General features: G+C 42.8%; 3 protein-coding genes across 5 annotated transcripts in view; all 3 read right to left on the reverse strand.

The window, feature by feature from the left end:
- Positions 1–215: 215 nt before the first annotated feature.
- On the reverse strand, positions 216–8,311 carry LOC121530662 (vesicle-associated membrane protein 5). Its single transcript, XM_041835796.1, has 3 exons — positions 8,043–8,311; positions 4,400–4,543; positions 216–1,390 (listed from the first exon to the last, which is right to left on the reverse strand). The coding sequence occupies exons 1-3, from the start codon at positions 8,043–8,045 to the stop codon at positions 1,199–1,201; spliced, it is 339 nt and encodes a 112-aa protein (XP_041691730.1). The 5' UTR covers positions 8,046–8,311; the 3' UTR covers positions 216–1,198.
- A 2,827-nt stretch (positions 8,312–11,138) lies between these two features.
- Positions 11,139–15,879, reverse strand: LOC121530663 (vesicle-associated membrane protein 8). Its single transcript, XM_041835797.1, has 3 exons — positions 15,690–15,879; positions 13,051–13,206; positions 11,139–12,687 (listed from the first exon to the last, which is right to left on the reverse strand). The coding sequence occupies exons 1-3, from the start codon at positions 15,702–15,704 to the stop codon at positions 12,499–12,501; spliced, it is 360 nt and encodes a 119-aa protein (XP_041691731.1). The 5' UTR covers positions 15,705–15,879; the 3' UTR covers positions 11,139–12,498.
- Positions 15,880–17,482: 1,603 nt separating this feature from the next.
- LOC121530664 (condensin complex subunit 2) overlaps positions 17,483–27,999 on the reverse strand; it is a 28,512-nt gene continuing 17,995 nt past the window's right edge. For 2 of the 3 annotated variants that reach the window (XM_041835798.2, XM_041835801.2), the window contains exons 8-18: positions 27,676–27,758; positions 27,206–27,408; positions 24,718–24,863; positions 24,460–24,566; positions 20,991–21,110; positions 20,456–20,560; positions 20,094–20,246; positions 19,759–19,869; positions 18,554–18,633; positions 18,192–18,267; positions 17,483–17,846 (exon numbers count right to left, since the gene is read on the reverse strand). In XM_041835798.2, the coding sequence (XP_041691732.1) occupies positions 17,787–17,846; positions 18,192–18,267; positions 18,554–18,633; positions 19,759–19,869; positions 20,094–20,246; positions 20,456–20,560; positions 20,991–21,110; positions 24,460–24,566; positions 24,718–24,863; positions 27,206–27,408; positions 27,676–27,758 (1,244 nt within the window). In that variant the 3' untranslated portion in view covers positions 17,483–17,786. The remainder of the gene's footprint in view (positions 17,847–18,191; positions 18,268–18,553; positions 18,634–19,758; positions 19,870–20,093; positions 20,247–20,455; positions 20,561–20,990; positions 21,111–24,459; positions 24,567–24,717; positions 24,864–27,205; positions 27,409–27,675; positions 27,759–27,999) is intronic. The other variant, XM_041835800.2, reaches the window with a different exon arrangement.

Raw genomic sequence — 27,999 nt, forward strand, 5'->3', positions numbered from 1 at the left:
CTCTCTCTCTCTCTCTCTCTCTCTCTCTCTCTCTCTCTCTCTCTCTCTCTCTCTCTCTCTCTCTCTCTCTCTCTCTCTCTCTCTCTCTCTCTCTCTCTCTCTCTCTCTCTCTCTCTCTCAAATTGACTGAAAGTGGGGCTGCTTTATGATGTCTTAACACTGTCAGTTGCTATTTATGTACACACAATTCAAAATAAAAATTATCTGGAGATATATTTGGTCAATTCCTTTTTATTTTACAATGCACTACAGTTTTACATATATATTTGAAATAGTAGTAAGACAAGGGTAAACAACAACAGGGCAAGGAAAGTCTGTAACAAATTGAAAATACAAAAAACGGATATGGGACAGGTGAAAATATAATGTGATTTCTCAGCTGTAGGCTAATGAATTACACATGAAATATAAATATTCACACTGCATTACCCAAATTGGCCTCAAACATAACAGCGTTTTATATACATATCCAAAATTAAGTTCATTTTTGTATATTTATTTTGACCATAAAAAGGAAGAATTAAATTATGAAAAGAAATTACTCATTTCATTTCATGATAAATATAATTCTGTGATGTCCCCTTACAGCTTACATGGAATACTTTGAAACAGTCACACAATTCATCCGATGGGGATTTTTTACATTCCAAAGGCACAATATGTTTTATTTGAATTGACAAAACATTCACCTATACCAAATCTTATGGTGAGGCTGAAGCATTTCTGAGTATGACTGTGAAACCAGTGAGCCTGACCAACTAGGGCCAGTTGAAGACGATACCGAATGTGGAAGCAGCTGAGCTAGTGATGGTACCATTTCATTCAACAATCTACAGACAGGGCACAGAGCCTGAAATGCTTCTAAAAACAAACAATATCACAGATGGCATAGAAAGGTCAACCCACAAAACCTAGTTTGAGCTCAGGTGGAAAACCTACAGCCTGAGTGCCAGTCTGTTTGTGCCATTATCATGCCAACACCTTGTCACTCATTATCATGCCAAATGTTTGGCTTGACAATGACAGCAATGTATTTGACAAAAGCACAAACAGAGTGCTAGAAAACCTCTCTCTTTATCTACATCCACTATTTCTGTCTGATTGACTCCTTATTTCCTCTGAGGTCTCGCCTGCCCCTGTCTCCATCCTCCATCTTCATTTCTTCCATGTCCTTTGCTCTGACAGACAGTCTAGGATCCTAAGGCCCTGAGGTGGGTTGCCCTGCAGCAGGTTGCTCTCTGTCATCAGAGCCAGACGCTAACCATGCAATAATCCCAATGATGATGGCTGCTATGACGACCCCTACGGCAATCAGCAACACTTTCATCTTCATGTGTTCGTACCACTTCTGCTGTTTCACTTTCCGAGCAGACTTTGAGAAAGCCTTACTCTGAAAACACATCATTATAAGATGTTAAAAGTTAGTCCGACGTTAATGCCAAGACCCTATGCATTTATAGCTGTCTGAATATGGAGGGGGGGGGGTATTCTTTATATCTGCAATTGAGGCTGCGCTGCATTGTATATATTTTTAACTCCAGAAAGAAACCATTTAGTCATGAAACCCGCCATTTTCGGACAATTCGGTAGACAGAAGTCTTTAGTTACAGTGCACACTACTGTCCCAATGAATCTAGACTGGTGTATGTTTTTTTTGGCACTGCTCTTTTGTTTATCCCAGTGACCCAGTCAGCCGGCCAGCAAGTCCTCAGAGAACTATGGCTATGTCCCACATGGCACCCTATTCCCTATATAGTGCACTATTTTGACAAGAGCCTCGTCAAAAGTAGTACACTATATAGGGAATAGGGTGCAATTTGGGACACCGCCACAGTCAGCCGCCCAGTGCGTTCTCAGAGAACTACAGTGCATTCGGAAAGTATTCAGACCCCTTGACTTTTCCACATTTTGTTACATTTCAGCCTTATTCTAAAATAGATTAAATTGTTTTTTTTCCCTCATCAATCTCCACACAATACCACATAATGACAAAGCAAAGACAGGTTTTATAAAATGTTTGCAAATTGAAATATAACATTTACATAAGTATTCAGACCCTTTACTCAGTACTTTGTTGAAGCACCTTTGGCAGCGATTACAGCATCGAGTCTTCTTGGGTATGACGCTAGAAGCTTAGCACACCTGTATTTGGGGAGTTTCTCCCATTCTTCTCTGCAGATCCTCTCAAGCTCTGTCAGGTTGAATGGGGAGCGTCGCTGCACAGCTATTTTCAGGTCTCTCCAGAGATGTTCGATCGGGTTCAAGGTCGGGCTCTGGCTGGGCCACTAAAGGACATTCAGAGACTTGTCCCGAAGCCACTCCTACATTGTCTTGGCTGTGTGCTCTCGTTGTCCTGTTGGAAGGTGAACCTTTGCCCTAGTCTGAGGTCCTGAGCGCTCTGGAGCAGGTTTTCATCAAGGATCTCTCTGTACATTGCTCCGTTCATCATTCCCTCGATCCTGACTAGTCTCCCAGTCCCTGCCGCTGAAAAACATCCCCACAGCATGATGCTGCCACCACCATGCTTCACCGTAGGGGTGGTGTCAGGTTTCCTCCAGACGTGATGCTTGGCATTCAGGCCAAAGAGTTCAATCTTGGTTTCTTCAGACCAGAGAATCTTGTTTCTCATGGTCTGAGAGTCCTTTAGGTGCCTTTTGGAAAACTCCAAGCGGGCTGTCATGTGCCTTTTGCTGAGGAGTGGCTTCCGTCTGGCCACTCTACCATAAAGGCCTGATTGGTGGAGTGCTGCAGAGGTGGTTGTCCTTCTGGAAGGTTCTCCCATCACCACAGAGGAACTCTGAAGCTCTGTCAGAGTGACCATTGGTTCTTTGGTCACCTCCCTGACCAAGTCCCTTCTCTCCCGATTGCTCAGTTTGGCCGGGCGGCCAGCTCTAGGAAGAGTCTTGGTGGTTCCAAACTTACATTTACATTTTAGTCATTTAGCAGACGCTCTTATCCAGAGCGACTTACAGTTAGTGAATACATTTTTATTTTTATTATTTTTTCATACTGGCCCCCCGTGGAAATCGAACCCACAACCCTGGCGTTGCAAACGCCATGCTCTACCAACTGAGCTACATCCCTGCCGGCCATTCCCTCCCCTACCCTGGACGACGCTGGGCCAATTGTACGCCGCCCCATGGGTCTCCCAGTCGCGGCCGGCTACGGCAGAGCCTGGATTCGAACCAGGATCTCTAGTGGCACAGATAGCACTGCGATGCAGTGCCTTAGACCACTGCACCACTCAGGAGCCAACTTCAAACCACTGTGTTCTTGGGAACCTTCAATGTTGCAGACATTATTTGGTACCCTTCCCCAGATCTGTGCCTCGATATAATTCTGTCTCGGAGCTCTACCTCATCACTTGGTTTTTGCTCTGACATCCACTGTCAACTGTGGGACCTTATATAGACAGGTGTGTGCCTTTCCAAATCATGTCCAATTAATAGAATTTACCACAGGTGGACTCCAATCAAGTTGTAGAAACATCTCAAGGATGATCAATGGAAACAGGATGCACCTGAGCTCAATTTCGAGTCTCATAGCAAAGGGTCTGAATACTTATGTAAATAAGGTATATCTTAAAACCTATTTTTGTTTTGTCATTATGGGATATTGTGTGTAAATTGATGCAAAACATTTTTACATCTATTTCAGAATAGGGCTGTAACGTAACAAAATGTGTAAAAACTCAAGGGGACTGAATACTTTCCGAATGCACTGTATGTGGTTGTTGTAATGTAACAGTCTGGCTGGGGAGTGATGTGGGAACGCTGTGGTTGGTTGACCCCAGGGTTGACCAGGACGAACATGCGCCCTGTGGCATGTCCTGGACACCCCTCTCTCAATACCGAGGGAGACCAGTGGGTTTCATTAATCTTACAACAATAGGAAATACCTTTCTAAAAAGATCACCGTAAACCACAATCAGGATGTAAATTGTACATTATTTACCCCCTCCAACTCCACCTAACGTGTATTATAGACAGCAATATGACATTTCCTGGCTATTCCCTGGACTTGTATGGAACCATGTAACATTCGAAAATTACCATGAGGCACACCAAAGGAGAATTCCAAAGGAGAACCCTTTTGTGCTTATTGTGTCTCTCTGAAATGCACCTAAGGTTTTACCAGTATTATAGCATTGCAATCATCAAAGTATGGCCTTCAAAGTCTGTATCTTCAAATTATGTATGTGTTTTGTATTAAGTCTTGATTTGATTCCATTAATACGTCTCTTATTACGCCTCTTAATATAGTGTACGTCCCAAATGGCACCTTATTCCCGATATAGTGCACTACTTTTGACCAGAGCCCTATAGGCCCTAGTCAAAGGTAATAGACTATCAAGGAATAAGGAGCCATTTGGGGCGCACCCATAAAGTACAACAATTACCTTCTCCAGAAGTTCGTCTGCCCTGTTATCAAGATCTCTCAGCTTGCCTGACCTCTCGGCAGCATTGTTGAGGTTATCTAGCATGATCACCTTCACCTCCTCCACCTCATCCTGGGCCTGCTGCAGGCGGTTCTTCCCATTCTCCTGAACACACAACAAACAAGTTGGGGTTAATGGAAGATAAATCATGGTAAGGCCACAGGACTTAGTTGGAACCACTTCTGATTTTGTGTTAATTTAATGTATGGTTTATTTGAATAGGGGCAGGTAGGAACACATTGATTGACACAATGAATAAGCAATCATCGTAAACACCATAGTGTGTGTAGCTCACACAAAACATTTTCAACATCTGTCCCTATCTTTGTGTCACCATGTTACAGGTTATATTTTATATGTTTTATGTTTGTGTAACCTATGCAGTGGTTAACAACAGTGCATTGTTTGCAGTAACATTAATAATTAGTCATTATGGCTGAGAGATTAAGCTTCCATAGGGAAAACAAGACAGTACAGGAAGATGACGGCCAACAACTGAACTGGGGCAGGTGAGCCTGGACATCTGGATGACATTTCTTTTTTTAGTGATCCAATTGACATTTTAGTCATTTAGCAGACGCTCTTATCCAGAGCGACTTACAATTAGTGAGTGCATACATATTTCATACTGGCCCCCCGTGGGGGGGGTTCTGACTTGGAGGGTTCTGTTAACGGTAAGCTCTGAAAGTCTGGAGGAACATGGCGGCACGCTACAGCTCTCCAAACATATAACCACTTTAGCCTGGGGCAACAAAGGTTGAGCAAACCACTGTGACAATGACACTCTTGCATGCCACCAAAATCCACTATAGCGGCCACATCCTAACTGTGAGATGTGTGCGCTTCAATTAATTTTCAAGTAAGTAATGTATTGATATCAATGGAAGGCTTGAGTGGAAACTCACAAATCTCAAGATAGGATTCAGGCCTACATGTACTGTAGGTGAATAAGAAGGCCTACTAAAAACAGGATATTTAGGCAGTATAATAATAGGCTGAACATAACATCATTTATATCCTGACGGAACTGTCCCTGACCTTTTTCCCTCTGTGCCGGACAGGGAAGTGAGTGCTTCAGTAGTCAAGGATGCTGACTGTGCTGACACTTACAGGAAACAAAGAGAGCGAACAAAACAAGTACAATCTCAGTGAGTCTGGTGATTTCATATTTCACTGTCATTAATTCTTTGACACATCCATTCAGACTCACACAACCGGAATGAGATATGGCGAGGTTAGAACACTAGTTCAGTGCCCTCGTAATGATAAGTTAGGACTAGCAGTTATACATCATGAGTTATACAAGCTTTAATGAAAGGTGCATTACTTTCCCATTTGTATTTACTATTACAGCTGTCATATGTTGGCTGGGCTCCCTGCCTGTGCCATTAAACCCCTACAACTCATCCAGAATGCCGCAGCCCGTCTGGTGTTCAACCTTCCCAAGTTCTCTCACGTCACCCCGCTCCTCCGCACACTCCACTGGCTTCCAGTTGAAGCTCGCATCTGTTACAAGACCATGGTGCTTGCCTATGGAGCTGTGAGGGGATCGGCACCTCTGTACCTTCAGGCTCTGATCAGTCCCTACATCCAAACGAGGGCATTGCGTTCATCCACCTCTGGCCTGCTGGCTCCCCTTCCTCTGCGGAAGCATAGTTCCCACTCAGCCCAGTTAAAACTGTTCGCTGCTCTGGCACCCCAATGGTGGAACAGGCTCCCTCACGACGCCAGGACAGCGGAGTAACTCACCACCTTCCGGAGACATTTGAGACCCCAACTCTTTAAGTAATACCTGGAATAGGATAAAGTAATCATTCTACCCCCCCCCAAAAATTTTTTTTTTTTATATAGATATATAGATATTGTAAAGTGGTTATCCCACTGGCTATAGGGTGAATGCACCTATTTGTAAGTCGCTCTGGATAAGAGCGTCTGCTAAATGACGTAAATGTAATGTAACTGTAAATATGGGCGGCAGGTAGCTTAGTGGTTAAGAGCGTAGTGCCAGTAACCGAAAGGTCGCTGGTTCTAATCCCCGAGCCAACTAGGTGAAAAATCTGTCGATGTGCCCTTGAGCAAGGCACTTAATTAATTGCTCCTGTAAGTCGCTCTGGATAAGAGTGTCTGCTAAAATGTAATATGGTGAATAGGCTATTGGATTTAAACATAAACTTTGAGGATATGCATTTCACTGTTTTAGTTCACCCCACCAATTAAGTTTTCATAGCTGAGCAATAGTCTGTGTTTAAAAATCAACCGGCGACAAAATCTTAACACAGGAACTGCTGCCTTTTCCATTTCTCCTCCTTGCTTCCTTCCTCCCTTCACTCCCTTCCTCACTCACTCCAGCCTCAATGAGAGTACCTGGCATTTAGCTAGGAAACCCCCTCTCACAAATCAACAATATTTATTTTTACATGTCTAGTCCAATCAAGCGGACAGGGATAGTCTGCTCTTCCACTTTACAGATATTTATAGGATAGACTAACAGACTTGGGTCTATAACTGTTATCCACAGAATACACATAGTAATTTCATCAACTAGCATAATAAAACATATCTAACCATTTCAGTTTGGTTGATTGAGTGCTACTCTAACTTATTAACCTGACCCTCTAATGACACTCACAAACCATTTTCATAAACACTCACGTGGTCTGTATAAAATAATCTATTTGCATGAATTTGTTTGAATTGTGTATGATCTCGCATAAATCAAATCCAAAACTAAAAGAAACATGATTATTTAAAAGTCAAATTAACTGTAGCACATGGCCTTTAAATAAGGTGTAGGTTACATAAAATCAGTCAAGTTCAATGTGGGAAAACGGTCTAATGTAATTCAATGCCAGCTGTAGCCTAATGTAGTGACAGTAACAACAAAAAAATGCTTCTTAGCCTACAGGTACTGTATGTGCAGTGGTGTAAAGTACTTAAGTAAACATACTTTAAGTACCCAAAAGTACTTGTTACATTTCGAATGCTTAGCAATTCTCCTGTAGCTCAGTTGGTAGAACATGGGGCTTGCAACGCAAGGGTTGTGGGTTCGTTTCCCACGGCGGGCCAGTATGAGAAATGTATGCACTCACTAATTATAAGAGCATTTGCTAAATGACTAAAATGTCAATTAGCAGGACAGGAAAATGGTCAAATTCACGCACTTGTCATCCCTACTGCCTCTGATCTGGCAGACTCACTAAACACAAATGCTTTGTTTGTAAATGATGTTGGAGTGTACCCCTGGTTATCCGTAAATGTTAAAACAAGAAAACCGTGCTGTCTGGTTTGTGAAATTAGTTATACTTTTACTTTTGATACTTAAGTATATTTTAGCAATTACATTTACTTTTGATACTTAAGTATATTTAAAACCAAATACTTTTAGACTTTTACTCAAGTAGTATTTTCCTGGGTGACTTTCACTTTTACTTGAGCCATTTTCTATTAAAGTATCTTTACTTTTACTCAAGTATGATCATTTGGTACTTTTTCCAACCTGTGTATGTGCAATAGAGGTGCAGAAACTAAATTATCAAAACGTAAACATATAAATATACTATTTTTTATTATTTCATTTGCTGAAAATAAAAATATCTAAACTTACCATTGCTCTCCCGTCACTATCTCTATTCCTGTCCAAAGCTGTCACCGAACCCAATGCATTGAGAGGCGCGTCTTGGCATAAACGTTTGTGTCAGAACAAATGTTGCGTTTATCCAAGATGGTTTTCAGATATCACAAACTTATCTCATTTGCAGTTGATTACAGTTAGTTTATATCTTTCTTTTAGTCGATATTCTTTATTTTTCCTGGTCTGGTCACGCTTTCACTGCAGTCTGCTGGTCGGGTCGGGTGACACCCTCCCACACTACTACCGACGTCGCGGCCTTACGTCACTGTATTTAAATGATGGGGTATTTGACGTTCGATCAGACTTCCGAGGTGAAAGGGAAACAATTTACACCTCGCCTATACCATTTAAACATCTACTAGGCTATTGAAGAGTCTTGTAAATTATATATACAATTGGTCCAGGGTAGGGGAGAGAATGGCCGGCAGGGATGTAGCTCAGTTGGTACAGCATGGCCTTTGCAACGCCAGGGTTGTGGGTTCGATTCCCACGGGGGGGCCAGTATGAAAAATAAAAAAATATTGTATGCACTCACTAACTGTAAGTCGCTCTGGATAAGAGCGTTTGCTAAATGACTTAAATGAAAACAAAAAAACACACAATATGAAATGTAAAATTTTAGGACAATTTGGCAGCCATTCAACAGGCTCCAAAACTCAAACAATGGGGTCCCTGTCTGTGTTCACTGTCACCAATGGCTCTGAAAACATGGTGTTATAGGCGACCGACTTCTATCCAAAATTCCTTGTTCTTCTAGTGTCCACCCTGTTCTGTTAATACTATTTTATCGTTCTAGCTGAACCCAAAGAGGTCAATGTGTGATGTCCTTACTCTAGTTATACTTCAGTTATAATACATAATAAATAACGCTAGCCATAAGAGTTACAGTTGATGAAAACCTACATTCCACTTATGACAACTGACATAACACAGTCATAATATTAAACTTTTAAACAGGACATATAAGAGAGGAAGGGAGGAGTGGAGTAAGAGAGCACAAACCACAATTACAAAAAGAAACATGAAATTGAAAGTGAAGTAATACCAGTGAGAGGAAGTAGAGCTTTTCTCACAGTTAAATAAACAAAAAAATGTATATTCCATTTGCTAGGGACTGCCCAACATTGCAGTAGGGACTTGCAGTCTGAGTAATTTGATCACTGAGTTGAATGCACATTATTTTTATTACTTCAGCAGGATTGTGAGACATAAAAGCAAAACAGGAACATGCATGTGAACGGAAACCACACTTTTTGTTAGAGTGCACTGTACATGTGTATACTTGGTATGTTTGTAATCAAGGTCACGCAGGACATCTGTGGTCCTCCTATATGACATTAAAGCAACACTAACAATACGTTTTCATACATTTTCATTAACTGTCCTTTAACTGAAATTATAATAAAGAAAAAATAAATAGGTTACCTGGGGAGGCAGGATTTTCTCTGTATCGCCGCCATCTGTCAACATTGACTTAATGGTAAACATGAATAAGAGCTATAACCCTGGTTCCTTGCCTTGGCTTTATCAGAGCAGACTAGAACTGTGCCCAGGGTTGGGCCCCTGATTGTGTAGTGGGGCAGGGACGGACTGGGACCTCAAAGTGGCTAACACACTGCCCATTCTTTTCCCTTGAGACCCCATTATTAGGCCAATAATGATCATTATGCGCAAAACCCCCAATTTAGACTGGTCCACTTGGTTAAAGATGGACCGGCCCATCATGGCATTTACCCGAACTGCCCTATGGCCAGTCTGTTTCTGTACGAGGGCAGATGACAGCCACCACGTGAGGCTGTGCCATGTCGTGTGGTACTAAACAGACTCTCTCAGGCCCGGTTTACAATGGGTCACTTCTGGGTCCGCTCCACACCAACACAAAGAACATATTCAGTCCAGTCTGGCCTCCCTCTCCATCATTGTGTAATATGGAGAAATCAGGATGGTGTTACGCTGTGTTCAAAACAACTGGGAACTCGGAACTGGAAACTCTGAAATCTCCGACTTCCGACTTCAGTCCGTTCAAAACAACTGGGAACTCTGAAAAAAACAAGCTCCGACTGGGAAAAATCTATTTGAGCGGTCATCCAACTCGGAATTCCAACTCGGGAACTTGGGCCTCTTCTACAGCTCCGACTTTCTGACCTGAAGATCACGTATTGATCTCGTATTTTTCAGAGTTCCCAGTTGTTTTAAACGCAGCATTAGTCACAGCAATATGACTTCCAAACAGAATCCGGACAGAATGCCTACTTACCATTTCCTGTCTAGTATAAATGGGCTCTCACTTTCTTACATTGGAATCTGTTGTTTCAGAAACACATGAGGATTGGTCATGTGTGTAAAGTTTAATGTGAGAAGCTCCATGTTAATATAATATGTGCATTTTTCATGAGTTGTTAAAAACCATCAGATTCATTGTTGGAGATAAACAAGAGTAAAGAGGATGTCAAATTTGAGTCAGTGGTATTGTGAAACATCATGTCATCAGATTTCCAACTGCTGTGATCCATCATACAGTACAACACTTGAGACATTGTGATTAAAGATTACATTGTAGATCACATCCAAGCAACCTCATCCCTCTTCCCGTCTGAGATCTGTGCTGTGAGATATCACACATTGATGGAGATTTGGAGAGGTCTATGCATGGTGACCCACGGTGTGGTCCATGCATGGTGTGTAAAAATGCTAAAAGTAAGCACTATTTAGGCCCACTGGAAAATCAAATATAGAGTCCAAGAAAATACTGTTAATGATTCCACCAAAGATACTAAATATTAGTTTAAAATATCAGACAGAAACTCTCTGGTAACATTGACTGTTCTGGTAATGGCTCAACTATTCTGTTCTGCTAATTCACAAAGAAAGCACTTCAAGACTTCCTTGTTTCCCCTTATCTTATTGAGTGATCCCAGTAGTAAGAACACAGTAAAAACAATCTAAGTAATTTCCCATGGTCCTTTCAGCAACTCTACCAACCTCTTTGTGTTATTGTACTGTCTTCCTCTTGTGACGCTATGATCAGGCAGAAACCATTTGAGATAACAGAGGAATTAACAAAATCACTGCGTGTGTAAATACTATTTATTGTATAATTAATCAGACATAATATGATTGAACTCCATCAATTAATCAATGAATGAAAAACAAAATAATATAATTCTATAGCAATTGAAACTGGCCCAAATTCCCAATAAATCCTACCGGTCTAAAATACAATTATATCTCTAACCCACATATCTACTGATAGGACTCTGTTTCCCACATTGCCAGAGGCAGGGGATTCAAATAGAGGTGTGACACTGAGTGGGTTAAATACAATCTTAAGGATGGGGGGAGAAAGTAACACATATGTTTCATCGGACTCTAGCGAGGCACATTATGGTGACAGCCTTATGATAAACAGCAAAAATATGGATTTGTCATACTTTTAATTAAAGAATTAAGGCAATATGTAATTTCAATAATTTCCCATTATACAAATATTGTAATAGGCATTTGAGGCATGTAGGTATTTTTGAATCCAAGCATGTAATATCATTCTCCTTCATTGATTTTGTTGATTAAAAACAACATTAATACAGTCATTTGAAAAAGAAAAAAGAAAAGATGTTCAGTAGGGATGAGAAAAATAAAACATTAATAAATAGCCTCAAATTAACCTAATTGTTACACTACTGGGATGGTTTAGGGCCCCATATGGGTGCTTTACAAATGTATATACAGGTAAGAAAACTATATACAAGCATGGGAGTTAACTCCTTGACCTCTCCAAAGCTTGGCTGGTATTGTAACATTGGAGTGGGCAGTGGGCTAAGTTAAAACGCACAAGTAGTTAAAGAATACAGGTAGGCCTACCAAAAGCTACTATGCAATTAACCGTTTTAATTTAGTTAAGATTTCATTATCTGGATGAATTAATTTGAGGGATGAAGGCTTAAGTGGGAAGAAATAGTTGAGCAATTGCTGAATTACAATTGATTTCAATTGATCTGAAAGCCATTGGCCTATTCTATGAGAGGAACCCATTAACAAAGCTATGACATGGCTGACAGCAGTCCTAGGAGCTTGAGATATTCGTTTGGACCAGCAGGGGGAGTTGTTAGCTGTTCAATTCCACCTCTCTCACAGCAAGTTGACTGGAGTTAGCCAGGGTTTCCAAGGCCTGAGTACAGGGACCATGAGAACCTTCATTGGGTCATGACAAGAGAGTTCCCGCAGTTTGTGTATGATGGATTATCAGGTCATGATAGAGGTCAAAAGGCTCTCATGCTTCTTCAGGTTCTCTCTCCATTCCCTCTTTCAATTCCCCCTTTCTTTCACTATACCATTGCAGCTAATTTTTCCCCATCTTTCAAAACAAAAAACCCCACTAACATCCTCTCTAGTAACCAGCTCAGCTAAAACACAGTGGGGAAAAACATTACTAGTTTGATATTTTAGTAGGTTTGGGAAGTGGGGGAACAGGGGAGCTGGTTGGGATGACGCCAGTGCTGAGCAGTACGATGATGAGGATTATGACGAGGACGATGACCACGATCACCACCCACAGCTTCATGTTCTTCCACCAGTAGGCGCGAGCCACCTTCTGGGACGTGTGCTTGAAGTCCTCAGCCTGAGGGAGAGATGGGATGCTACTAGGAACACGCTCACAGAAGTCCTACCATTTGCAGCGTTTTGCAGTAATCAATGCTTTGTAAACTGCAGATAGGTAGGCTACACATTTCAGCGAGTTTGTGGTCTGCAATTACATTTTTTTTTACATTTACACCTTGAACAAACCCACACCGTGGTTCACTCTTTAGGTCCATTGAATACTTTAGGTATCCATCATTGGATGTACTTTGGATGAACTATGACGTTATAGTAGATGTTAAGTGAGGACAAATTAATGCAGTGAGGAGCATATGATGAGGAGATATACAATGTAGAACAGAGATGTATAGAGATATGGAACAGTGCTGTAGGACTGACTGACCCCAGCCTGCAGGTCCTCTGACTTGCCCATCAGGTCGTCCAGCCTCTCTCCCCGGGCCAGGATCCGGTCCACGTTCTGGGTCATGATGTCCTTCACTCCCTCCACCTGAGACTGCAGGGTCCTCACCTTGTCCTGCTCCACCACCTCTCCCTGCTCCTGGAGACAGACAGACAGACATAGAGGGGGGCGAGAGAGTGTGAGAGAGGTCAATGACCAAAATACACTTCAGCAGCCATCCATCACGTGTTTTCATAAACTGAGGATATCTGTGTGAAATATAGACCATCAAGCCAAGGGTAAAGGACTCAAGTACTCAAACGCTGCTAATGGACTGACTGGGGTTATGGTGTAGCTTATTCCTATAAAGATTTATCAACAATCCATTAACAACAGTAAGAAGAGGACCCTGTGGGAAAGATTTACACCTGTATCACTTCTCAAATAACCTTTTACAGTCTAGTCAGAAGAATGTCCATCATATCTTTATGTCATATCTCCAAGTCATAGCTGCCTTTGAATGATCATGTAAGACCTGCACAAAAATAATAGATGCACACAAGATCCAATGGAGCATGTCAGGAATATATATTTCAAATAGGTACATTTAATTGACTGACAGTACATGTCTGAAGGTGCCTGTAAGGGAAATGCTCCATTTGACACACTCTATTTGACACCCAGAGCCAGTTAGCTTGCTGAAGAACTTCACTACACTTGAAGTGCAAAAGACTCGATTAGATGTTGCTGACGTGTTAGGCTTTGTATGTGAGACAAAGAGAAAGGAGTGAGTGTGCGTGTTGCAAAACATTTTCAAACCCCATGAGCAGGCTAACTGGCTCAAAAAACACAGGCGTCTCCAGGAAACTGTAAGCTTTGCTGCGTCACAACCTGGCTCCCTACCTCCCTCTTTTTTTCTCCTCTGTTCTCAGTCTCCTCCCTCATAACCTGCTTTCTCCCGGCACAGGGCTTGCCTGTATGAGGCCCACTGAATGGGAGACTGCTATCAAATGACAAGTCCCACCAAGAGAGAAACATTACATACTGACAAACAAAGGAAGTTCACTGACGTTAGAGAGACTAGTAGGCTACATACAGTATTACACAGTTTCTTATTCAAATACTTGAGAAGCAAGCCTTTTTGAAGCTTTGAAAGTCCTTCAGCTGGTTAGAAATCCAAACTCACAACAACACACAGCACAACCTCGGCATGACGGCTGTGTTCTGTCCTTATTGACAGATATGCATCAAATAGATAACCACTTCGCTGACATAAATGAGGAAATAATTGAGATGAATTGTGGATCTTAGGTCAGTAAATAAGTGCCAGTCTGTTTGGGATATCATGCCAACTCCTTCTCATGCCAAACATGTTGAACAGGGGTTAAGCACTTGATCTGTGTTCCACTTTGCTCTAAAATGTACTTGTAAATGCCAAGTCATTTCCCCTCACATGTTGGTCAGTAACAATGTGCAAATGAAAATGTATCAGGTTTTAATTTTCATGACTATCTTCCGTTTTCTTTTGTTGTAAAGTGCATCTCATGGATGTTGTGGACTGACTCATGGATCAGACATACATGTTTAAGTAATCTCTGAACCTCAACCCAGAACCAAATTCTTGGGTAAACGCTGGACTGCATCCTGCTAATGGATTTGGGAGAAACTGATGCTGAAGAGCCTGTCAAGTGGTCCGTCTACAGTCTACCCTCCAAGACCATACAACCCAGGTAACTGACACCAGGCAAGTAATATTAGGCCTACCAACCTGCCCACTTCTTGTGAACAGTCTAAACTCAGATCTAGATGAGAAGTAGATAAGAGTGTAGGTTCCATCCTGTGTGTATCCGTTAATATGATTTGAGTCAACAGGCTGATGAATTACCAAACAAATAAACATTTTACTGGAATAACTGTTTCATAGTAGCAGAGATGAACAGAACGAACAATCCAGCTACAGGCAAGAAAGGCCAAATGTATGTTTTTGTGTTAATTTAGCTGAAGTCCCCCTTGTAGTGGCAGTTCAAAACTTGGCATCCTCTCCTGAGGGGAAAGTACAGTACTCCACACTAAGTTCATGTGGGTTTCTCCCAGTATTCTCCCATAGAGCCCATCAAAAGTAAGGTGTAGTATTTGAGCTTGGTATATTTGACTATCCTCCTATAATTTCCTTTAAATGTACACAGCTGAGGATTCAAGCGAAGGTCTTTGAAGTGTTACATAATGACTCTTTACATACTCTGAAAGATATGCTTTCATGAATTGTTGTTGTTATGGAATAGATAGGCTACAATTAGGGGTGATTATCAAAACAAATAGTTAATTGGTGCACAGGCGCCATGTAAAATATACAAACGTTACAATTTAAACAATTCAAACGTAATCTTCCTCAAAACCGATACTGCCAGCGACCTCTTGGTCAGATATAATATGCGCGATGAATGAAGGCAAAACAGAACATTTTCACAACTTTACACACTGTAAGTAAGCTTAACAGTCGTCTGTTCACTCACAACCAACCTGTTACATTTATTCTCAAGTGAGAAAGCTCTTAATGTGTGTAATCGACTGAGACTAGTTCAACAAAACAAAACATTTTAAGAACACATCAGAAAACCGAACATTCCATGATCAGCACCTACCAGATCATTATCCATTTTGTCAAACTTCAGTCCTTAATTATCGCCACCAGAATGATAGTTTATTTAATCCCGATGCATCCAATTTGTAAAACGTTTTTATTGATTATGCGAGTTTGATGTTCCTGTTGAACAGCCTACGTTCCCTCCTGTTGCTCGTTAACTTCCTGGTTGTTGTTTTTTCTCCCTAAAAGTAAAGTCCTTCGCTTTGACCCACCTCTTCTGTCTTCTGCTTCCACTTTGCATCCTCACGAGGGCGTTAGAGCACGGCGTTCTCTGGTGCACCTGCAGCAGGTAAGAAAAAATTGATCCAACTCAGAATGTCATTGTGCTGGTTGGCCTACAAACTTTCACATATCAGGATTCTTGATCATCATTATGTGCTCATATGCTGGGGGTTACAGTAAGTAACTGTTTCCTTTTTACCTGCAACTTCTCTGTGCGCATGAACCCCCTCTATCTGCTGTCTGGCCGATCAAAACAACTGGGAACTCGGAAAAAAAAACTAGGTCAAATCATGACGTCATTAATCTTCAGGTCGGAGCTCTAGAAAGGTGCCCGAGTTTCCGACTTGGATGACCATTCAAAACGATTTTTCCCAGTCGGAGCTCGTCCCCCGTTTGAAGCTTACAGACAAGCACTAAGCAAAATCAAAAATCTCCTCATACAGTAAGCCTACATTACATGTAATACCTTTAATGCTGGGAGTAGACCTATGGAAAACAAGTAAAACATTTTGTCATTTAGCAGACGCTCTTATCCAGAGCGACTTACAGTTAGTGAGTGCATACATTATTTAATTTTTCATACTGGCCCCCTGTGGGAATTGAACCCAGAACCCTGGCGTTGTAAACGCCATGCTCTACCAACTGAGCTACATCCCTGCCGGCCATTCCCTCCCCTACCATGGACGACGCAGGGCCAATTATGCACAGCCCCAACTGGGAGAGGCTAGGACAGAGCCTGGATTCGAACCAGGATCTCTAGTGGCACAGCTAGCACTGCGACACCACTCACTGTGTCATTCAAGATAAGGAATGGGGTGTGTGATAGAGATAATTGAGGCAGTGTAACAACATACAATACATTCTCAGACTAGTCAGGCTGTATCAGCATGCAAACCTCCCTATAGCCACCAGATCAATAAGTGAGTGACTCCACCCATCCCAGCTGCTCCTGCTGTACCAATCATGCTGACGCGGTATCACCCAGCCCGCACACACTGCTAATCCTGACCAACCGGTTTTTAGCCTGTGTTTGCGTCCCAAATGGCACCCTATTCCCTTAGGGCTCTGGTAAAAAAGTAGTGCAGTTTGGGACATTCATGACAAGGCTGCAAAGAGTACACTACAATCCAATGACGCCAGTTGAATGTATAACAAGGTAGAGCATAAATAACCATTACCTAAAAATAGCTACCTTGCAGTTTGCTTTTGTTTGTACCCGATTCCTGTGTAATGTAGAAAAACACATTTTTATTTATTTTTGGTATGTACACATTACACTATCGTGAGGAAGGCAGGAGTGAAGCGTTTAAATTATCTACCAGTGGAGGCTGCTGAGGGGAGGACGGCCCATAATAATGGCCGGAATGGAGTGAATGGAATGGTATTTTACATTTTAGTCATTTAGCAGACGCTCTTATCCAGAGCGACTTACCACAGGGGGCCATTTTAATACTGGCCCCCCGTGGGAAACAAACCCACAACCCTGGCGTTACAAGCGCCATGCTCTACCAACTGAGCTACACGTGGCCTATGGTTTTCATGTGTTTGATACCATTCCATTAACTCCATTCCAGCCATTATTATGAGCCTTCCTCCCCTCAGCAGCCTTCACTGGTATCTACACACAATAGATGTAGAACAAAAAAGGACAGGTTAAACATGTTTAAAACACTATTAAGGTAATAAACAGATGAGTCATTTTAAAGGGCACTTACTATACATTTTCTAGAAATTACATTGTTAACCTAAATGTGATGGTGCCTTTGCTTGACATGAATGACCCGGAATTCATCATGAACATAGACAAATTGAGAATACGCAGATTGAAGATTAAAATGAAATCTGTTGTTTAAATCCCATCGTTTATCCCTTTTCATTGACCTTGCTTGATGATGATATCTGACATGTCGTCCACCTTGACGAGCTCCAAATTCTGTTGAAAGAAACAGCCAATAACTGACAAATAATGAGTGAGTGGCATGGTTCACTCTTCATTCACACTTAACCACCAAGTGAAAACAGTCTTGATACTGACGACTATCTGAAAGATTCATATCAAGTTTATACTTAGCACAGCCAATATATATTGTGCAGATTAAAGGGTTTATTGAACCCTTCCACAAACCCTCTCAATTAATAAAAGCGCCAAATGTATTTTTAGTTAATAATGTAGATATGTACTACCACTACATGCTACATGACAACGTAATAGCCATGTCTAGAACCAACTTATTTTAGGAATGACATGGTGCAGTAAGTCAGAGAAGTAGCTACTCACCTTCTCATTGGCCAAGTGCAGCAGGGCGACAAACGCCAGGGGCACAGACAGGTTCTGAGCCATGGTGAGGGGCAGGCTGAAGTGACAGGAGAGGAGAGGAAGAACAAGACATGGCTTTTATTACATTATTTATCAGCACGTAAGTCCCATCCAAATCCCTTTTAGCAAATGAATGTTTGGACCATCACCATCCAAAGTCCCTCAGTTGGCAGTAGTGTCTAAATAAATGATGCATGTCTTTCTCGCTACCAATTTAATGGAAAGAAGAAGAAAATCCACCACAATCCTCCTCAATGGCAGCTGAGAAAGAACACTAGAGCCATTTGAGAATGGGCCCAGTGGTGATACTAAGGCTTGGTAACCTTTGAAGCAGGGTCTTTGTGGTCTGACTGAAGACTTTCTCCCCAGACACCTCTGAAGTCTCAGCATTCTCCACCTCCTGCTGAGAACACAACATAACACTGTCAACCACAAGGAAGCAGTCCTGGGTTCAAATACTATTTGAAATCATTTCAAATTTAATCTGTGCTAGATTGAGTTTGCCTGTTGCAATGGAACCAATACAAAAGTGCAAACCCAACAGACCTGGGACTCCTGGCAGACTTAAGCAAACGCTCAAAGTATTTGAAAGCTTTTGAATAGTATTTGAACCTAGGGGAGAATCTCAATGACGAAAGGTGTATAAAGATGGAGGAATTCAGATAGTAAGTTATTGTTTTAGCAATACCCACAGTTTTTAAACTACGGCACGCGACATGGTTCAATGTGCCAATAAATCAGCACAATCTACTTTCTCGCTTTTTAAAATAGTCTTGGATCTAGAATTGGGATCAAGTTTACTGTGCTAATGCAGATACAAAACAAGAGTAATGGGGAGCACTGTATAATACGGAGAACTTTGCAAATGAGGCATTTGTATTAAGTACATGGGGGTCGCCATCTTCATGCATGTCAGCTATTGGGCAACAGTCTGTCCACTCCTCCATGACCCGGACACTCAGTGGTCGAGGAGAGTGTCAAATTGTTAGTAGGCGAACGGAGGAGTGCTCACCCTCTTGATTACCCACTTCAGCAGAGGATGCACAAGAGTATCCTTTCAGATTCTAGCGCGGAAGTGTTTTAAAATCCGCCACACCCCCTTTGAATCAGCTGTTTTCTCGAAGGAGAAAAGCATGCACACATATAAAAACTAAACGCTACTTATCCTTTTATCTATAACATCTCTTTCAAAACTAGCCAAATTTGTTTTTATCACTTAACACATTTATTTTGGGATTCCACCCCTGTATACGTAATTTGCCTGATGACGCGCAATTGGAGCAGGAGAGTCTCACTTCATACAAGCATATTTGTTTCCACTCCTTGATTACCTTTGACCATTTTCAAAAGCAGGTGAGGAGAGGACAGAGGAGAGAAGCGATATGAGTCTAGCAAAACAAATTGAGATTCTACCCAGGCCTGCAAGGAAGAGGCATAGAGGGAAAAAAACATATTTGCCAACCATAGAAGCCAGTCAATGAGAGCTCGGAGGGGAAAAAAAGAGAAATGAAAACACTTTAAAATTGACCTTGGCTGTTTTTTCCAGACTGTCAGTCAGAAGATTCCACATGGTGTTCTTGAGCCTCTTCATGTCCATCTTCTTAGCTGTTTTGGCGTAGTTTATCTCAATCTTGTTCACCTGAAATGAAAGGCAAAGCCGGGCTTTAACAATATTTCAAACATGATGCTGCCATTTCAGAGCATTTATACCCTGAAGAAGGCAATGGGTGCCAAAACATTGGTGTTTACCCATTACCTTGTTTGGAAAATATTTAGTCTTTATTAATTTCTACACAAATTTCAGAGCATGACACTTGCTGAACACTGGCTCCACATAACCATTCCCCTGCCCACCCGTCTTACCCGGTGTGGTTCTGGCACCAGGTCGTCCTCCCCATAGGTGGACACGTCGTCATTGTCTTGTGAGGAGATGAGGTTACTGTCTGCGGAAGGCTGGGTGTCATCTGCACCCCCATTGAACCCTTCACCATCATCATCATCATCACTGTCCCCACCCTATAGAGAGAGTCAGATTGATATGTAGAGAGAGGACGAGCAAGAGATTAGCCGAGTAATTACAAAACTAGCTACTAAACAGCTACTGAAACTATAGCATTAGTGGGGGTAATGATATAGTGGCAAGTTAGATATCTCTGTAGACCATGTGGTCTTATTGACACATCATGGAAACTGTATAAGACTGACACGGGAGTTACAATACAGACCTGCAGGCCAGGGCAGAAGTTGGCTGTGTCGTTGGCGTTGTTGTAGTCGTAATCTCCGATGACTTCCAGCTCTCCAGACAACCTCTTCTGGCCCTCTTTACACAACTGACATAGAACACACGTTTACTGACATGGAACACACGTTTACTGACATGGAACACACATGTTTACTGACATGGAACACGCATGCTTCCTGACATGGAACACCCATGCTTCCTGACATAGAACACCCATGCTTACTGACAGAACACACGTTTACTGACATAGAACACAACACACGTCTGTGGCATCACAATCTTCACTTCTATCAGTTGTAGCAGCATATCAGTTCCAGTCAGCTACGGTGATGGTCTGACTGTATCTGGTGGCGGCTGCACATTGTTTTAGCACATCACTGTTCCCCGGTATCACCATGGACACGCAGGACAGGGTCAACTAGTGTGTGTTACATTCATTTCACTCAAAATGTCGCTCAAAATGTTGTGTTTATTCCATGCTGGTTGTTGTGTACAGGAGGGTGTAAGAGAGGTCTTACTATGCTGGCAGGTTTGAGGCTGAGTTGGGACAGGGTCTCAGGGGGGAACTGGAAGTCTGCAGCTAGAGTGGTTTTCTTGTTGCTGGTACTGAGGGCTGACTTGGTGTTAGTGGTAGCAGCCTAGGAGAACACATTAGGCAGAGGTGAGGGAACGGTTTGAGTCAATGTGTGAGTGGTGGGGAAACTCCTATAGCCACTAAAACCACATTTCCTCGGCTGCAGTGACTAACATTTGAAACCGCATAACTTTCTTACACATAGGCAGGGATTGTCAAGACACTTGACCCCTGTTTTAGCATCAAAAGTGATTTACAGAAGTGACTAATACAGTAATTGACAACGGCTCAGAAAACGGGCACTTTATTACTTTAGAATGTGACTGCCTACTAGTGATTAATGCTCTTGGGTGCAGATCAAACAATCATCAGAGAACTGGAGGGGTAATATGGATGAGTTTCTATATACAGTGGGGGAAAAAAGTATTTAGTCAGCCACCAATTGTGCATGTTCTCCCACTTAAAAAGATGAGAGGCCTGTAATTTTCATCATAGGTACACATCAACTATGACAGACAAATTGAGAAAAAAAATCCCAGAAAATCACATTGTAGGATTTTTAATGAATTTATTTGCAAATTATGGTGGAAAATAAGTATTTGGTCACCTACAAACAAGCAAGATTTCTGGCTCTCACAGACCTGTAACTTCTTCTTTAAGAGGCTCCTCTGTCCTCCACTTGTTACCTGTATTAATGGCACCTGTTTGAACTTGTTATCAGTATAAAAGACACCTGTCCACAACCTCAAACTGCCATCCAGGACCTCTATACCAGGCGGTGTCAGAGGAAGGCCCTCAAAATTGTCAAAGACTCCAGCCACCCTAGTCATAGACTGTTCTCTCTGCTACCGCACGGCAAGCGGTACCGGAGTGCCAAGTCTAGGTCCAAAAGACTTCTCAACAGCTTCTACCCCCAAGCCATAAGACTCCTGAACAGCTAATCATGGCTACCCAGACTATTTGCACTGCCCCCCCCCACCCCATCCTTTTTACGCTGCTGCTACTCTGTTAATTATTTATGCATAGTCACTTTAACTCTACCCACATGTACATATTACTTCAACTATCTCAACTAGCCGGTGCCCCCGCACATTGACTCTGCACCAGTACCCCCCTGTATATATAGCCTCCCTACTGTTATTTTATTTTACTTCTGCTCTTTTTTTTCTCATCACTTTTTTTGTTGTTATTTTATTTTTACTTTTTTTGTTAAAAATAAATGCACTGTTGGTTAAGGGCTGTAAGTAAGCATTTCACTGTAATGTCTGCACCTGTTGTATTCGGCGCATGTGAAAATTTGATTTGATTTGAAACAGTCACACTCCAAACTCCTATGGCCAAGACCAAAGAGCTGTCAAAGGACACCAGAAACAAAATTGTAGACCTGCACCAGGCTGGGAAGACTGAATCTGCAATAGGTAAGCAGCTTGGTTTGAAGAAATCAACTGTGGGAGCAATTATTAGGAAATGGAAGACATACAAGACCACTGATAATCTCCCTCGATCTGGGGCTCCACGCAAGATCTCACCCCGTGGGGTCAAAATGATCACAAAAACGCTGAGCAAAAATCCCAGAACCACACAGGGGGACCTAGTGAATGACCTGCAGAGAGCTGGGACCAAAGTAACAAAGCCTACCATCAGTAACACACTACGCCGCCAGGGACTCAAATCCTGCAGTGCCAGACGTGTCCCCCTGCTTAAGCCAGTACATGTCTAGGCCCGTCTGAAGTTTGCTAGAGTGCATTTGGATGATCCAGAAGAGGATTGGGAGAATGTCATATGGTCAGATGAAACCAAAATAGAACTTTTTGGTAAAAACTAAACTCCGTCGTGTTTGGAGGACAAAGAATGCTGAGTTGCATCCAAAGAACACCATACCTACTGTGAAGCATGGGGGTGGAAACATCATGCTTTGGGGCTGTTTTTCTGCAAAGGGACCAGGACGACTGATCCGTGTAAAGGAAAGAATGAATGGGGCCATGTATCGTGAGATTTTGAGTGAAAACCTCCTTCCATCAGCAAGGGCATTGAATATGAAACGCGGCTGGGTCTTTCAGCATGACAATGATCCCAAACACACCGCCCGGGGCAACGAAGGAGTGGCTTCGTAAGAAGCATTTCAAGGTCCTGGAGTGGCCTAGCCAGTCTCCAGATCTCAACCCCCATAGAAAATCTTTGGAGGGAGTTGAAAGTCTGTGTTGCCCAGCGACAGCCCCAAAACATCACTGCTCTAGAGGAGATCTGCATGGAGGAATGGGCCAAAATACCAGCAACAGTGTGTGAAAACCTTGAAGACTTACAGAAAACGTTTGACCTGTGTCATTGCCAACAAAGGGTATATAACAAAGTATTGAGAAACTTTTGTTATTGACCAAATACTTATTTTCCACCATAATTTGCAAATAAATTCATAAAAAATCCTACAATGTGATTTTCTGGAAAAAATAGTCTCATTTTGGCTGTCATAGTTGACGTGTACCTATGATGAAAACTACAGGCCTCTCTCATCTTTTTAAGTGGGAGAACTTGCACAATTGGTGGCTGACTAAATACTTTTTCCCCCCACTGTATGGATGATTTTCTAGTACATATGTTGTAGAATTAAACATCTATATGCCTTAAATGCTTATGGATTGAGAAACAGTTGAAGGGTTAAAACAGAGCAGAAACATTTCTTTAGTGCAAACGCTGTGCTTTTGATAACTCCCTGCAGCTGGTCTGGGTATGTCAATGACATGTGATGGAGATACAACTCCTCGTGGTGGCTTTGTGGAGATTGGAGTAACAATGGAACTAGTGTTATCATTTGTTTGTGCTTATGACCTGACACATAGCCACATGCACATAATCTCAAGGGTCCTGGGAGGATGCTTTTTGGGATTTGCTTAAATGTATGTGGTTGAGAATGGGTTATGGCCATGACATGTTTAAACCATGTTTAAGTATTAATTTATATGTTTTATAATGTGTTATGAAATGATAAAGGTAAAACAGAATGAACATGATTGATACTTTTACTCCAGATGTATGTCTGGATAGTGAATATAGTCAATACAGAGTGTGATTGTTCTTTAACGTACGTATGTATATAATTTTTTGAGTCACGCCACTAATAAGAGACAGAAGCCCCACTTAGAGAAATGCACGTAGCCTCGTGAGTAGCCAACATGTGATACTGAAAGATGTTATTCATTCACATAGAGAGGAGTAACTATGTATGTTGTATAAGCATGACAATGCATTTGTGTCTGTATAAAAGGAGAGCTCCGGGTCAGGGCAAGCAGTTGTTCCATGGAGCAAGCTCGGCTTTGTTACGCAATAATAAAGTCACATTTTTGGATTCACAAGCTCCAGTTTCTTGAGAGATATTTTTTTGTCAAATATTTCTACGACAGTAACCAAGGGCTTACTCTAGTGGTGCGGAAGTAGGTTTCAAAGTTGACATCGTCGTTAAAGTCGATTTCAAAGGCCTTCTTAGGCTTCCTCTTGCGACCCTCCTTCTCAGGCATGTTGTCCTCTAAACACACACACACACACACACACACACACAGAGAGGGAGACGGGGGAATGAACAGGAGATATTTAGTGGACAATGCCATTAAGGGAATATCCCAAACACAGATAAACTACATATACAACATGGCTCTGTGTGTACAACCACCACTCACTCTTGTGCAGAGGTTTGAAGCGCCAGTAGCCAGGGCCTGCCCAGGTAGCCATGGTTCTAGGGCTGAAGTAGGAGTACTCTCTGGGCTGGTCGGACAGCTGCAGACACATGGTGGCTATATCCCCCTCTCCAATGGGAATCACATCCCTGTGGACAGTCAGCCACACCACAGAATGACATTAAAATACATGGCCAGCAGCATACCACCCTGCATCCCACTGCTGGCTTGCCTCTGATGCTAAGCAGGGTTGGTCTTGGTCGGTCCCTGGATGGGAGACCAGATGCTGCTGGAGGTGGTGTTGGAGGGCCAGTAGGAGGCACTCTTTCCTCTGATAAAAAAAACAACTAATGCCAATGCCCCAGGGCAGTGATTGGGGACATTGCCCTGTGTAGGGTGCGGTCTTTTGGATGGGACGTTAAACGGGTGTCCTGACTCTCTGTTGTCACTAAAGATCCCATGGCACTTTTCGTAAGAGTAGGGGTGTTAACCCTGGTGTCCTTGCTAAATTCCCAATCTGGCCCTCATACCATCATGGCCACCTAATCTTCCAATTGGCTCATTCATCTCCACTGTAACTATTCCCCAGGTCGTTGCTGTAAATGAGAATATGTTCTCAGTCAACTTACCTGATTTAAAAAAACATGAAGATACAGGATAGAAAGACGGAAAAGACAAACATCAGTTTCATTTTTAAACAGACTGAGAAAAATATGGATTTACTAACACGTCTTCAGTTAGTCCACTTGCTTTTGCCTGTCTGGATCGAAGTTAAGTAGGTCATAGTCATTAGTAGAGCTGTTTCTGTCAAAAGTCAAATGGTTTCCCTTCATTCATCCTGACATCTAAACTGGATATTTAATGGGTTTGGGTGTGTTACTGTCATAACAGTTTTAAAACACTCAGGACATCATGGTACACACAAAAAAACAAAAAAAACAAGAGACGGAACAAGGTCACTTCAAGCTACCGGACCCGTTTACAAGTGGAATACCCCTTGGTGCCTCATGAAATATCCCTGGGATCCTCTACAGGTATAAACAAGCAGAGTACCAACAAACATCCTCAGCATGCTACCCCCAGGTTGTTGCCACCCTGTAACAAACACCCCCAGGTTCTTACCACCCTGTAGAAAACGCCCCCAGGTTGTTACCACCCTGTAACAAACACCCTCAGGTTGGTACCACCCTGTAACAAACACCCCCAGGTTGGTACCACCCTGCAACAAACACCCCCAGGTTGGTACCACCCTGCAACAAACACCCCCAGGTTGTTACCACCCTGCAACAAACACCCCCAGGTTGTTACCACCCTGTAACAAACGCCCCCAGGTTGTTACCACCCTGCAACAAACACCCCCAGGTTGTTACCACCCTGCAACAAACACCCCCAGGTTGTTACCACCCTGCAACAAACACCCCCAGGTTGTTACCACCCTGTAACAAACGCCCCCAGGTTGTTACCACCCTGCAACAAACACCCCCAGGTTGTTACCACCCTGCAACAAACACCCCCAGGTTGTTACCACCCTGCAACAAACACCCCCAGGTTGTTACCACCCTGCAACAAACACCCCCAGGTTGTTACCACCCTGTAACAAACAGCCCCAGGTTCTTACCACCCTGTAACAAACAGCCCCAGGTTCTTACCACTCTGTAACAAACACCTCCAGGTTTGTTACCACCCTGTAACAAACACCTCCAGGTTTGTTACCACCCTGTAACAAACACCCCCAGGTTGTTACCACCCTGTAACAAACACCCCCAGGTTGTTACCACCCTGTAACAAACGGCCCCAGGTTGTTACCACCCTGTAACAAACGCCCCCAGGTTGTTACCACCCTGTAACAAACGCCCCCAGGTTGTTACCACCCTGTAACAAACACCCCCAGGTTGTTACCACCCTGTAACAAACGGCCCCAGGTTGTTACCACCCTGTAACAAACGCCCCCAGGTTGTTACCACCCTGTAACAAACAGCCCCAGGTTCTTACCACTCTGTAACAAACACCTCCAGATTTGTTACCACCCTGTAACAAACACCCCCAGGTTGTTACCACCCTGTAACAAACAGCCCCAGGTTCTTACCACTCTGTAACAAACACCTCCAGGTTTGTTACCACCCTGTAACAAACACCCCCAGGTTGTTACCACCCTGTAACAAACACCCCCAGGTTGTTACCACCCTGTAACAAACACCCCCAGGTTGTTACCACCCTGCAACAAACACCCCCAGGTTGTTACCACCCTGTAACAAACACCCCCAGGTTGTTACCACCCTGTAACAAACGCCCCCAGGTTGTTACCACCCTGTAACAAACACCCCCAGGTTGTTACCACCCTGTAACAAACGGCCCCAGGTTGTTACCACCCTGTAACAAACACCCCCAGGTTGTTACCACCCTGTAACAAACACCCCCAGGTTGTTACCACCCTGTAACAAACGCCCCCAGGTTGTTACCACCCTGTAACAAACACCCTCAGTACACTCACCTTCCTCTCCCGGGCCCTCCAGCCTTACAGCTGTCCTTGTGTTCTTTGGAGCCCTCTCCAACATAGTCCCCCTGACCCTCCTCATAGTCTCCATCAAAATCATCCCTAAAGTCCTGACACTCCTCCTCGTCCGGCTCCGCCTCAGCATTCACGTCAAACACGTGATCCCCCTGCTTCATCTTCTCCAGCATCTGGTTCATGGTCTGTAATAGGAGAACGGTTTATATAGAGACTGTGGTTAAGATATTCTGAGACTATATGACTACTGTATCAAAACAATACCTCCAATCTGTATAATTTCAAAACTAAAATAAAGAGTTGTGCTTCCCAAATGGCACCATATTCCCTATATCGTGCACGACGTTTGACCAGGGCCCATAGAGTCCCGGTCAAAAGTAGTGCACTATATAGGGAATAGGGTTCCATTTGGGATGCAGCCTGTGTATATTGCCAGTGTATGTTGCTCTGACCTGGTCAGGGTTCCAGCTGGTGAAAGAGAAGTCTGCCAGGGAGGGGCAGATGGAGCTCTTCTCCTGGGTCCGCTGGAGACCACCTGTCAATCACACAATAATTTCATGCATGATACTATTATCGGAATAATATGTAGGTCAACTGCCAATACCTTAAAGCAGAGTTTCTTAATCTTGGTTCTGGGGGGGTGCACATTTTTGTTTTGTCCTCGCAGTACATACCCGATTCGACTAATAGACTCATCATCAAACCTTAGATTAGTAGAATCAGGTGTGTAGTGCTAGGGCAAAACAAACATGTGAACTATTTTGGGTCCCCAGGAC

The sequence above is a fragment of the Coregonus clupeaformis genome, chromosome 18 (assembly GCF_020615455.1).
Source record: "Coregonus clupeaformis isolate EN_2021a chromosome 18, ASM2061545v1, whole genome shotgun sequence".
NCBI lineage: Eukaryota > Metazoa > Chordata > Actinopteri > Salmoniformes > Salmonidae > Coregonus > Coregonus clupeaformis.

Bases quoted from the DNA above. Each gene is read 5' to 3' on its own strand.
- LOC121530662 (XM_041835796.1), bottom strand. The intron at 1,391-4,399 runs GTAATTGTTGTA...ATGTGTTTTCAG, and splicing joins CAGACGAACTTCTGGAGAAG to AGTAAGGCTTTCTCAAAGTC.
- LOC121530663 (XM_041835797.1), bottom strand. The intron at 12,688-13,050 runs GTCAGTCAGTCC...TCTCTCCCTCAG, and splicing joins CAGAGGACCTGCAGGCTGGG to GCTGAGGACTTCAAGCACAC.